The sequence below is a fragment of the Antedon mediterranea genome, chromosome 1 (genome assembly GCF_964355755.1).
Source record: "Antedon mediterranea chromosome 1, ecAntMedi1.1, whole genome shotgun sequence".
NCBI classification, from domain to species: domain Eukaryota; kingdom Metazoa; phylum Echinodermata; class Crinoidea; order Comatulida; family Antedonidae; genus Antedon; species Antedon mediterranea.
Window position 1 is genome coordinate 20,617,979 of NC_092670.1, and position 12,998 is coordinate 20,630,976.

Below are 12,998 nucleotides of genomic sequence, written 5' to 3' on the forward strand. Positions count from 1 at the left end.
TTCATTATAGTCTCGCATGCCCCTTGGGAGGAAGGAGAGACGATGGCGTTCAGTGGATCCCCGTGGCGGCCTCAGTCTACCACTATCCATTTCTTTTCTAGTGGGTTTAGGACATCCCTTTCTTATCCACTAGGCTAGTGGGTTTCAGATATCCATTTCTTATCCACTAGGTTAGTTGGTTTCTTCAGATATCCCTTTCTTTTCCATATGGCAAAATTGGCCATATGAATGATCTAGGCCTATTAAACCACAAGGCCTGATCGTCTGTTCCTAATTTTAGCTAATACTGCATGCCTAACTGCTTGTTTTCAAAGTGGCGAGTGTTTTGAATATATGCCAAATTTACAAAGAAACAAAAACAACTCTATTTAGGACGTGATATCTTTTATTGGCCATTTGTCCACACACTAAATCACTCGCAACTCAACGAAGCTGCCTCTCATAACATCGTAGGTGTATTAACACCTTTTAGTAGCACACTCAAAATCGATCACTTCCATTGTTCATAATGATCGGAGCTGCACCTTGGTATCTTAAAAGATGGAATTAATTATATTCAACAACCTAGTTCTTATTTCAATACAATTATTGACGGTGGTCCTTATGCTTTTATTATAAATTTGTGGTCCATTGATGTTCAACCTCATTAAATGTCCATAACAGTTGTCCAGATTATCAAACCTTATCTTTGTATCTTATAAATTAGTAATTAAAACATGTGTAATGTATATTGGTCCTTTTCTTGCCTTACATTAAAATGTATTGACCATCAGTGAAATTAATTAAATTCTACCTGTCTGAAAATGGAATTACCTGGTTATCAGTGGAGTAACCTGGTTATCAGTTTTTAAATTAAAAATTGGATTAGTGAATTAATATCAATCAACAAATAGTCCTGCTAGTCATGCAACAATACATATCTTTCTACAAACAAATCACTATACATTCACATGGAAGATTAAATAAACTAAAGCTATTGAATAATAAAAGGAAGTCACAATTAAATATTTTCAGTTACAATAGAAGATTTGTTGATTTTAATGTTTTTTTAAAAGGCAAACAACAATTGTTTGGTTTTGAGTTTAAAGATTAAATTTTAATAAAATATGTTTAGAGTTCATCTTTCTTCACTTCTTCTGTTTCCTCTTCTCCTTCATCACCTTCCTCATCACCTAAATCTTCCATCTCCTGAAAAATCAAAACGGATCAAATATTAGAATTTGTTTGTTTATGACATAGCAGATGTGTACCTCTCTTGTTCTTGCTTTGAGATGTAATCAAGGTGTCATTTGTTCCAGTACCTTTGTATTACATAGTGGATATCTGTATCTATAAAAACAGTAGTGCTGTTATTATTGCTTAGGTCGGTTGAGCCATGTTTAAGATGTCCATTTCTTTCCAACCCAGCTAGTGGGTTTAAGATATATATTTCTTTTCCACTAGGCTAGTGGGAGGATATCCATTTCTTTTCCAGTAGGCTAGTGGGTTTAGAATATCCATTTCTTTTCCAGTAGGCTAGTGGGTTTAATATATCTATTTCTTTTCCACTAGGCTAGTGGGTTTAGGATATTCCTTTCTTTTCCACTAGGTTAGTGGGTTTAATATATCTATTTCTTTTCCACTAGCCTAGTGGGTTTAAGATATCCATTTCTTTTGCAGTAGCCTATTGGGTTTAAGATATCCATTTCTTTTCCACTAGGCTAGTGGGTTTTGAATGATTTTGTAGACTTACCTCATCTGATGGTCCAGATCCATCTTTACCACCACTTTCTATAAACTTGGTTAAACCTTCTAGAGTTCTTTCACCATTATAATCTACAACCTAGGAAAAATATATAAAGATATTAGCAAATGTATTCCACATGTTTACCACTAAGCCAATACTAATTATGTAACTTTGGTAATTGTTTATAATTAAGGACCAGCATTGTGATGTATGTGGGTACAAGGCCATTTTGTATTTTGCACCAAGACTGGTCCCATACATGGTCAGCCAGTATAAACATGTTTTGTGTATAGCGTAGACATTTAATGGTGATCTCTCATTACATCAAGACATTCACATGGTTTCTTTTAGTACTGTATATAATTTGATTGAGCACTTACTTCATTAGTTTCTTTAAGGAAATATTTGAGGGTAGGGAAGCTTCTAATTTGAACATCTTCAAGCTCGTTAGTTGTTGAATCCATCTTAGCAATTACAATATCATCGCTACTTTCAAACTTTTCTGCTAATTCATCATATATTGGAGCGAGTGCTTTGCAGTGACCGCACCATGGTGCATCTACATGACAAATTAATATTTAAACTTTAGTAACAGACAACAATTCTTGAAATTAATCACATAAACCTATTTATACTATGTAAAGCTGTCTACACTTTGTGACCAAAAAATGCATGCACCCACATATGGACATGATCATATCATGACTATATTTGGGTATATCACTACCATATTTGGGTATGTCACTACCATATTTAGGTATATCACTACCATATTTGGCTATATCACTACCATATTTGGGTATATCACTACCAGTACTTACAAAATTCTACAAGTACATTCTTTGTTGTATCATATGCAACATCAGCAAAATTCTTTCCTACTAGAACTTTCACTGGGTTCTTATCCCAATCTTCTGGGATTTCTTCAGTCATAAGATGGGGCTAAAAAGAGAAAGAAAATCATCTTAAGTATTTAAATATTATTATAATATATAAACCTAGAATATGATTAGTACAGTACAACCTCTATTAAGCTATGTCTACACTATCAAACTCGATGTGCCCATATATGAACATGCTAATGTCATATCACCACATCACTACCATATTTGAGCACTTTTTAGTCAAACTAGTTTGATAGTGTAGACAGAGCTTTTGTGTCTCCTGAATAGGGGAATGGCTGTAGCTTTTTAACATACTGTATATTAACAGCCCCTCATTTCATCTGTCCCCCAGAAGAGAAGGATTCTACAGCATTTCAGATACTACATTTTCAATAAAGCCTTTTTTCTATGCAACATTTACTCATTATTTCAGTATGAACACACCTTGAGATCTCCAGATTGGTAGCTTGCTACAAATGTCTTTATGTTATCTGTTGTAAGATCTTCGAAGTCTGGTTTATACTTTTTCATGTCACCGTCCAATGTGATGAGGCGGATTGATGGCAGTTCATCTTCTTTCAGGCCAAAGTACTCAAGTATACGGCTGTTGGTTTCAACGGCAGCATCGATGAATACAAACAATACCTATACAAAAATAATTAGGATGTTCATTGAATCATTTCATTATTCAAATAAAAAAAAACTTTTGTCTATATTTATAAACAGTAATAAAATTTGAAATGTGTTGTTTGATAAACTAATAAGAAACACAAGTTTAGGACAAGTAAACATTTAAAAAATATCAAATTATGAGACAAGACTCAATGCCTACCAACTCAAGTACAAATAACCGTTCTTACTTTTCCTTTGAAGTCACCGGCAGCTGCTTTGAAGTTATCGTATGTGGTTTGGTAATGGTCAGCATCTTTCTTGACAAAGAGAAGAAGGTGGACTTTGACGGCACCTCCGAAAATCTTTTGTGCAGACTGTAAATAAAAGTATATACAAAATTTAGCATAAATAACACTGGAATTATGCTGCTTGTGTACCAATTATTTATTTGGCATTCTGGCGCGGGAGTCGCAAATCAGGAACCACACTGAAGGACGTGCAGAAAGTTTACATTAATTCTGGAATTATGCTGTTTTTGTACCAATTATTATTTTGTATTCATTTGGCATGCTGGCTTAGGAGTCGCAAAAGCAAGGACCTCACTGAAGGACGTGCAGTTCCCTATCATCAGTAGTCTTGTTACAATACTAACCTGTTCCGTGAATTCAATGACAAGTGGAAGACTGTTTTCAGTGACGAAGGTAGAGATGGCTTCAGAGTTGTATTCACCATCATATACTGCTTTCAAATCATCAAACTAAAAAAATTAATAAGATTTGTATAATTAATTAATAATAATCAATTTTACTTGCTTGGCTGCTATTGTTTCTTCATATGGTGTAAAATTCAGTTCAGTTTCAGTTGTATTTCACAGAGCATATTACACTATATATACATTTATACTTATAAGTAATAATAAAACATTTGATTGTGTGTGGAGATTACAATAGGCCATAATGGTTATATTTAGGAGAGCTTCCCATACTTACATTCTTGAGAAGAACAATGCCACTGTTGCCAGTAACCTCATAAGTGGTCAAGAGTTCTGCATTACTGGTCATGCCAAATGGGATGTCGTCCATTCCACCGGCAGCTTCTAAAAATGCTTTGGCTTCTGCGCTTTCGATATCCTTGAAAAGACCAATGACAACTACTTCTTGGTCTTTACGCAACTTCTCTACGTCATCAGCGGATTCAAGAGTTGTTGCTGGTGGTCCGGTCTTCTTTTTAAGCCAGTTGATGATCTCCTTTGTTGTTCTTCCACCTTTAATAAATCATTGCATTACAAGTAATCTTAGAATAAATTCTAATTTAATTATTTCAAATTAAAGTTTAAAAAGTTAATTATATCTACCTCCATACTCAGTTGCTTTTCCGTTTCGGAAGAACTTCAGAGTGGGATAACCTCTGACCTCAAACTTGGCAGCCAAATCTGAGTTTTCTGTAGCATCAACCTTGCCAAGTTTAATTTCTGAGCCTTCTTTCTCAAGGTCCTGAGCAGCTTTGGCATATTCTGGTGCCAATGCTTTGCAGTGGCCACACCATGGAGCATCTACCAAAAAGAAACAAATATATTATTATTTATACTGAATCATTTCAAAGATTGAGTGATTTAAAAAAAGCCACAAACACAAAGCAAACTGCACGAATCCATATGGCTAAACTCATTTTGTAGATTTACTATCTATTCTATTGTAGCGCTACTTACTAAACAAATCAAAACCACAAGAGCACTCCCATACAATTACTACTCTAATGCATTTCCACAAGGAGAAAAAATAATTAAATTAAAGCCAAGATAAAGATCTGATTAATACAGATTATGTTCACAATATGGCAATTTTCACGCTTCAGTAATTACTGAGGTTATTATACGTGGCAATTTCAAATGTATGTGAATGTAGTGTGACCCTGTCCACATGGTGGTAATGTACAAATAATTGCTTAATTATTACTAATAATAATAATAATAATAATAAGCAGATGTTGAATACAACTTGTTCATCTTTTGTTTGAATGAAAGAAGAAAAAAATTGAAATGTTTGATGTAAACTGACTTTATTATAAAAAACAAAAATTACATTTTAATTAAAAATTATAAATGTTGAATTATGAAAGTATACACAATATAAATAATAACCAGCTGGTATATACAAGCATATGGAAGTTAGCAAATATTGATTGTTGTTATCAATGGACTGGTAAACGGCTTAGCAATTAAGGATGGCAATTAAAGGCCCTTCCCCAGTGTACTCAAGGAAGGTGCTATTACTCAAGCAGAGGAAGGTGCTACTATTCAAGAATGAACAAATATGATAGGCTAGGCTCATGGTCTTTTACTTATTGACCTTGAATCTCAATGAGTTAATTACAGTATCAAACTGCAAATATAATAAGGTTAAACAAACATTTCCAAAAAGCAACTTTTATAAGAAATTACCCTTGCAGGTATTATAGAGGACCACCAAATCTGTTCAGGAGAGATACACTGTATTGTCCCCGCATAAATGAACAAAATTCTGTTGATCAACAACAATACATGTTTTGAAAATGTATTACGAGTATCAAGTGACAATTCAAAATACTAGATGATTCACGCCTTATTTATAGCAACTAAAAGGATACATCTGATTAACCAAACAATGCAATAATTTGTCGAACATAATTTGAAGATTTAAAGAACAATAACTGGATTTAGAAAAGAAGAATAGCGAATTGTTCAACTGTGTTGATAGAGCACATGGAGTTATAAATGATAACAAGTACTTATATCCTGTTCTCAAAACTTCTGATCTACTATCTAGGTCCAGCACAAGGCCACTATCTTAGTATCTTAGTAAAGACACATGTAACTAATTGATTTCAATCTGTATGGAATGTTCATTCATGTATACAAATAATTGTTATATTTTTTTTTTACTTTCGTTTTTGTTTTAGAGAAGCGAGTGTATTCTTGTATTTGGTTTAAAGTTACTGTCTTTAAAAGATTGGACTCTTTCACCGTTTCAAATTATCTTATAAACCTACATATTATTATTACATTTTTAAAAAATGGATAGCTTTATATTATAGTTCACTTCCAATCCAAGATTCCTGGTTTCAAGTCTTTGATCAAAAGTTAATACAACAAAAATAAAAAAAAGTTATTGTGCAAATCATTCAAATCTTGCATAATAATATTAACTGTGTAGGAGGCAAGTACATGGCAATAATAATTACGCCGTGGTTAGGATTCCGGCACCGGAACTCAACTGCCCAGCGTTAGGGAATCCGACACGCTATTGCGCATGCCCAGAGCGAGGTAATCGGCGACTCTACATACTTCAACAGCGATGGATCATTTCATAGCTGCGCCACACGGCGAACTAGCCTAGATGCCTACTAATACTACGGGATCCACTAATCTAGGCTAGGTCTACCAGTTAGACGTGACCAGTGGGGCCTATTTATTTTGTAATTAAAAAGTGGTTGCTTCATTCATATATAAACTTTATATCATTATCAATTATATAATTACATGACTAGTTTTATGATTTTTCATAACGCATTATACTGTACATAACAACATGCAATCACAAGTTGATTTGTTGACGGCAGCCACCGCGTGGATGTGAAAAAACTGTTCGGAAAGTCAGGGTCGCAACGCTAAAAACAGCATTACGATTCTTAGATAGATACTGATACTTATTAATATCATTATAATTATTTTAACGCGTGGCGTAGTATTATTTTAATTATTAATTAATTCATTCATGTATGGCATAGGCCAAGTTTCATCCATCGCTCTCTCGCTCGCGCAACGACTATTATTATATCTGGGCTACAGTAAATCCCTATAACACTCCGACTTTCTCTGTGGTGTGTGTGGCACTATATATTAGTGCAAGCTATAATTCACTTCCCAGAGCTCTGGGCATGCGCAATAGCGCGTCGGATTCCCTAACGGTGGGCAGTTGAGTTCCGGTGCCGGAATCCTAACCACGGCGTAATAATTATGATGGTAATATAAATATTTTATTTTTAAAAAGGTTTTTACTTTAGTGCAATGGTATACGATTCAGTCGGTTCTTTGAGCAATTCATAAAAGAAACTGTAATTACAATGCACATCTTATTCGTATACAGTACTAAACGTTTTTAATGGTAATGTATACCACCACCAATCATATGCACTCATTTAACACCTCATCATCAACCCCCCACATTGATCATTCATTGTCACATTTTGACATGACACCAGATTGATCACACGCAGGGCGGCTCAAAGCAAGGAATCATCTTCTGTGGCTGCTGAAAACCTCTACCTACACATTTTTTAAGCCTATCAAGCATTTATAGTAAATCTCTAGGCACAGGCTTAGATAATTTTAGGCGATAAGCTAGGCCTAGCCTAGGCCCAGTTCATTATAAATATCAACAAGCGACTTTTTTGAAAAATGAAATCGCTCGATCGTCGAGGCCCGAGGCTACTTACAGAATTCGACTAAGATAAATTCGGTTGAATCAATTACTTCTTGGAAGTTTGAATCTCCAAGCACAAGCACTCCTTCTTCTTTAGGAACATCTTCTGATAATGCAATGCTTGCAAAAGCAAAAATTAATAGCGTAACAGCCTTCATGTTGTGTGATTATAGTTGAATTCTTAGCTAGCGATGTTTGAGATCGACTTGCTTCGTGGCAAAAGAGACCGACAAAATTGAGCATGCGTATTTATATAGCGCCCTCAGACCACTTCGGAAATGAGATTTTCTGATAGTGTATGTGGTGTTTTCTGATTGGTTAAAATCCTTTAAGTTCCTTTTATCTCCATATATTTTATAAGTCATCACAGATAATATGTGTCAAACATTCATTATCGCTAGGTACACGTGGTATTCATCTTAATACTAATAAATAAATAAATAAATATTGCTTTAGTACATTGACGATCACTAATTGATTAAATATGTACATTTATCTACAATGCAAATAAAATTTAAATTGTAATATGTTATACGTATATGTACTTAAGTACTTACTTTTTGTTTGCCGAATTGTATTAATTAAACATTGTCGAATACTTATTCATTTATTATCATTAAGAGAGTTTATTCGTATTATTTATTTCTAATTCAGTTTCGTTTAGTTAGAATATGGAGATTCAAGATTCAAGAAATTGTATTGGTCCACTTAAAATGGAAATTTGTTTTGCTTGGCATAATTACGACAATAAAACTACAAGGAAAAATACATCATATTGCAAACAAGTTGTACTGTTAATAGGCGGCCAATGTTAAAATACTGTTAAAAAACTGTTTAAAACGCATATTGCAAAAACGCCATAGGCCAATGGAAAATGATTAAAAATTCAAAAGAAAAATTACAATATAAATAAATGATTATCGTCGAACGTTTGAATTATACATAATGAATGCTAGGTCCGTACATTAACAAAGGTAAAAGGACTTCCTATTTTTATTTTAAATTAGTTAAAGATGGGGCATGGATATAAAAAATAAAAACATTATTTTTTACCTCCATGTAGTCATAGTCATAGTCATATAGTCATATATACTTTATTGTCCATTTAAAAAACAGAAATGTGATTTGAAAACTGGCAAAATACAAAAATATAAAATACAATTTACAAAAACACACACAAAAAGTTAAGAGGCTAAAAATTGTTAAAATTAGATAAAAATTATCGGTTAAATTTTACCTTTGTACTCTGGAGTTATATAAGTGTATAGCATTAGGTACAAACGAGCACATAAACCGTTTTGTTTTGGTATTAAGTGCACGTAGTCTTATGCCAGAATTCATGAGAGCAAATTGTTTGTGAAGAGGATGTGTTTCATCATCAATGATACTTTTTACTTTTTTTAACACATTTTCTTTATAAAAGGATTCAACATCAGGTAAGTGCTCTCCTACTAGTCTAATTGCTCTATTTCCTATTCGATTAAGTTTAATTTTATCTTTTTGCATTATTGTATTACCATAAAAACAAACATTACAAAAAAGTATTACACTGAGAATTACAGAGTTATAAAACAATTTAAGTATAGTTTTGTCAATTTGTAGGTACTTCATTTTTCTTAAAATAAACATCCTTTGGTTGGCTTTGCATGTGGCTTTATTTACATTATTTATCCAATTTAGCTTATTGTCAATTATACAACCCAGATATTTGTACTCATTTACTACTTCAATCTCATTTTCATTTATAATCAGAGGTTCTAAGGGTTCTTTAATTTTCCTAAAATCAATTTGCATTTCTTTTGTTTTCTTTATGTTTAGTTTCAGGTTGTTATTGCAGCACCAGTGATAAAAATCACATCCTAGTTGTCTATAGCTTGTTTCATCATTGCCAGTAATGTATCCAGTGATGACTGTGTCATCTGCATATTTTACTATACAACATTCATTTGAATTGGCTCTGAAACTGCTGGTGAACAGTGAAAACAACATTGGGGAGATAACAGACCCTTGTGGCGTGCCAATGCTAACAGTTCTTTTATCAGATAAAATACCATTTAGTTTAACATACTGGAACCTTTTTGTTAAGAAATTATATATCCATGAAGTCAATGTGTCGTTTACGTTCATTTCTTTAAGTTTGCGTACTAATGAACCAGGTTCAACGGTATTAAAAGCACTAGAAAAATCTATATACAAACATCTTACATATGATTTAGGCACATCTAAATGTTGGTAAATGTATGGGGTATGTAAAAGCGTAGATAACGCCAAGGACGTGTGGAGTAGTAGTGACATGGATTAAACAACGCCACTGCCTAGTCTACACGCAAAGGCCCAGGGACTACGCAAAGCGTAATTACCCAGCTTTACAGCGTAATACAACGTGTGAATTTATATAAGTTCGTACCGTTTTGGTGAAGTTTGTGTGTAAACTTTTGTCACGCCTCACTTAGCACCATTGTTTTGATTGGCTGACATGGAATGACCTTTCATAGTTTCAGAAGCAGCAGAGCATGTCGAAAAAAAAATGAAAGAATAACGTGTGACACACACCGGCTTCGTCGATCGCGCGCGAAGGCCTAACCTACCTAGGTAGGCCCTAAAAATATTATATCGACCTGGTTGATCATTTTACTTACAATTATGTTAAATAAAGAATTATATAGGCTAGAGCTAGGCTTTATTTGGATCACATCGATGTTTAGTTTTAGGTACTCTATAGGTCTACACGGTGTGCTAGAGAGTAGCTAGTAGTAGTAGGCCTACTCAACAATGACTCATGCCTGCTTTTTATTTAGTCTGTACTTTCGCACCATCGGCCGGGCATAACAGGCCTAGGCCGTAGTCATAATCTCTCTAGCTAGGCTAGGCCCTACTACCTGTTTGTAGTTTAACAATACAGTCATTTTCTTTCCACTTTTAAAGAAAAGGTTAAAACGTCAACAAGCAAAGATGAGACTAGCCCCACTACTACCAGCACAGAAAATATGTGCAGATAAGCTCAATTACAACACGTGTGTGTAAAGCTGGTATGAAAGCGCCAGCTTCATGTTACACAACAGCCTTAAAAACTCTTCGTAAACTGCACATATATTTTTGGAGATCGATCATCGGCATGAACCAGGCAGCCACCATCGATAATCTAAATATTCTATACAAAAGTGACAACTATATTGTTGTTAACAAACACTATGATATCAAAATTAACAGCAACGATGATGAAGATAGAGTTACAGTAGCCAAACAACTAGGCAAGATGTATCCAGATCTAGTTGACACGTCTATTGAGCATCAGTTTAGGTAAAAACAGTTTGAAAATAATATGCTGCAGTATATCTTGCTATACCTTATTGCCATTCAGTGCATATATGTATACAGTGTATACTCTTTCTTCACTAACAATAACATTAACAAACGAATATAAGATTCACCCTCTCAAAAGCACTTAATGAATTATATTTTCTGAATTGTGTATTTTGTATTAACTTTAGGTTTGTTCATCGGCTTGACTATTCAACAAGTGGCGCTGTTGCTGTTGCACTAAATCGTAAAGCTGCTGGTGATGCCATGTCAAAGTTCAAAAAGCATCTGGTAACTAAGGAGTATGTAGCATTGGTATGTTTATCATTACCTTGACAACATCAGCATCTATCTAGCAAGTTAAATGTTTTCTTCAATATTTTATGTTAATTTTACAGGTCAGAGGTCATGTTAAAGTTGATCACATGACAATTACGAAAGCAATATGCCCAGAAACAAAAGAAGGATTTACTCACATGATGAGAATTGCTGATGATGATGATGTTAAAAAAGGAGGATGCAAAGTTCAAACAGCAAAGACGGAATTACTCGTCCTTCAGCGCGGATTGTACGGTGGTGATCCAGTTACCAAGATAAAGCTAGTGCCTTTTACTGGCAAGTTAGAGTTTTGTAATATAGTAAACTAATCCTCTGTTTTGTGTTATATTATACTACAGTAGAACCCATATTAAGGTTACACCTTCGTGACCCATCAAAGTGGTTCACCCCTTAAATGGTGGGTTGTAGTGTTAAAACCTACATTGCCCCCCCCCCCTCCTTTATGAAAAGTGTCCCATATACAGTATAGAAGTGTCCCACAGTAGTAGTTGTACTGTATTCTTATGTATATATTTTTTGGGCCTCCATCCATCTCAGGTTGGTGATATGCTTTTGTACTCCATGCATATAATGTTTAGTAGAACATTTACATTGTTATATACGTACCAGTATGACATTAGAACCAGTTCTCAGCATTAACATTGTGGTTTTGTATGTTTCAGGTAGAAGACATCAACTGCGTGTTCACTGTAACAGTGTAGGTCACACCATACTTGGTGATTACACGTACAGTAATCGCACAGATTTTAAACCATATCGGATGATGTTACATTCGCATAAACTTGTAATCCCATTGGACAATGAGAATATTGACATTGATGCGTCTGATCCATTCGTTAAGGAGGTCGATAAAAAGTGGTTACCTCAAGTACAGCCTTTACTTTAATTAAGGACCATTTTTAGGTCCAAGGACCAATTTTGTGTGATAAATGTTGGTGTAGACAACAATTTGTTTTATGTGATTGTGGATACTAGTAAATTGTACATTGTTGATGACCTACTTTCATGTGAACAAGACCTAAGATAAGGCAAGTTGTATGTGATTGGATACTTGTTGATGACCTATTATGTAATCCATACAGTAATGACTGATCCAGCTTTATGTAGACTTTATATTTTTGTTTTATACCATATTTCTATTATTAATACTGTAGAATTGTTATGGCAATATAGTATTAATATGGCAATAAATATAGTACACATAAATTGTATAGTCTTGGTGATTTTGTTTATTTAAAGTTCAGCTTTTATACTTAATATTATGTATCACCTGTATTTATATTTTTGTATTCATTTTTATAGAAAAAAGTCATTTTATAAAGAGTATTATTATTACACTTTATTATACAGTATTTAATTTTTAAATCAATATACTGCCCTCTATTTTTGAGTATCATAATACAGTACTGTTTTACAAAAAAGTGCATGTGTCTTTTTTTTAGCCAGCTTATTTACATATCAAACCAGAGGTACTGTACCTAATTTAGTTAATGGAAGTTGTGCTTATTTGTTAAAATAATTTCTAAACGTTGGTTGATGATATACTTTAAATTCAACCTCAATTTTATAATATTGTTACAACATCCACATCATGATGGTCATTTTTACTAACTATAGCAAGCAATTGAGAAAATAGAAAAGACATTTTTAAATAATTAAAATAGTATATACAATGAA

General features: G+C 33.7%; 2 protein-coding genes across 4 annotated transcripts; one reads left to right on the forward strand and one right to left on the reverse strand.

Annotated features, from left to right (window-relative positions):
• Positions 1-367: 367 nt before the first annotated feature.
• Positions 368-7,912, reverse strand: LOC140061622 (protein disulfide-isomerase 2-like). Its single transcript, XM_072107905.1, has 10 exons — positions 7,696-7,912; positions 4,577-4,774; positions 4,212-4,486; positions 3,875-3,979; positions 3,471-3,596; positions 3,055-3,255; positions 2,548-2,668; positions 2,107-2,285; positions 1,733-1,822; positions 368-1,188 (listed from the first exon to the last, which is right to left on the reverse strand). Exons 1-10 carry the CDS (start codon positions 7,838-7,840, stop codon positions 1,111-1,113), a joined length of 1,518 nt encoding a protein of 505 aa, XP_071964006.1. The 5' UTR covers positions 7,841-7,912; the 3' UTR covers positions 368-1,110.
• A 2,282-nt stretch (positions 7,913-10,194) lies between these two features.
• Positions 10,195-12,540, forward strand: LOC140047840 (RNA pseudouridylate synthase domain-containing protein 1-like). Of its 3 annotated transcripts, none has more exons than XM_072092874.1 (5): positions 10,195-10,274; positions 10,608-10,982; positions 11,174-11,297; positions 11,381-11,601; positions 11,988-12,540. In XM_072092874.1, the coding sequence occupies exons 2-5, from the start codon at positions 10,714-10,716 to the stop codon at positions 12,205-12,207; spliced, it is 834 nt and encodes a 277-aa protein (XP_071948975.1). In that variant the 5' UTR covers positions 10,195-10,274; positions 10,608-10,713; the 3' UTR covers positions 12,208-12,540. The 3 variants fall into 3 exon arrangements, with proteins under 3 accessions (XP_071948975.1, XP_071948991.1, XP_071948983.1); XM_072092890.1 differs by having other exon boundaries at positions 10,245-10,303; XM_072092882.1 differs by lacking the exon at positions 10,195-10,274 and having other exon boundaries at positions 10,341-10,982.
• The last annotated feature ends 458 nt before the right edge of the window (positions 12,541-12,998 follow it).

Coding starts and splice junctions, on each gene's coding strand:
- LOC140061622 (XM_072107905.1), bottom strand. CDS start 7,840: ATGAAGGCTGTTACGCTATTAATTTTTGCTTTTGCAAGCATTGCATTA. Junction 4,487..4,576: donor AAAAGCAACTGAGTATGGAG/GTAGATATAATT, acceptor GATTTATTAAAG/GTGGAAGAACAACAAAGGAG. Junction 3,980..4,211: donor GCATTGTTCTTCTCAAGAAT/GTAAGTATGGGA, acceptor TAATTTTTTTAG/TTTGATGATTTGAAAGCAGT.
- LOC140047840 (XM_072092874.1), top strand. CDS start 10,714: ATGAAAGCGCCAGCTTCATGTTACACAACAGCCTTAAAAACTCTTCGT. Junction 11,298..11,380: donor CTAAGGAGTATGTAGCATTG/GTATGTTTATCA, acceptor TTAATTTTACAG/GTCAGAGGTCATGTTAAAGT. Junction 11,602..11,987: donor CTAGTGCCTTTTACTGGCAA/GTTAGAGTTTTG, acceptor TGTTTCAGGTAG/AAGACATCAACTGCGTGTTC.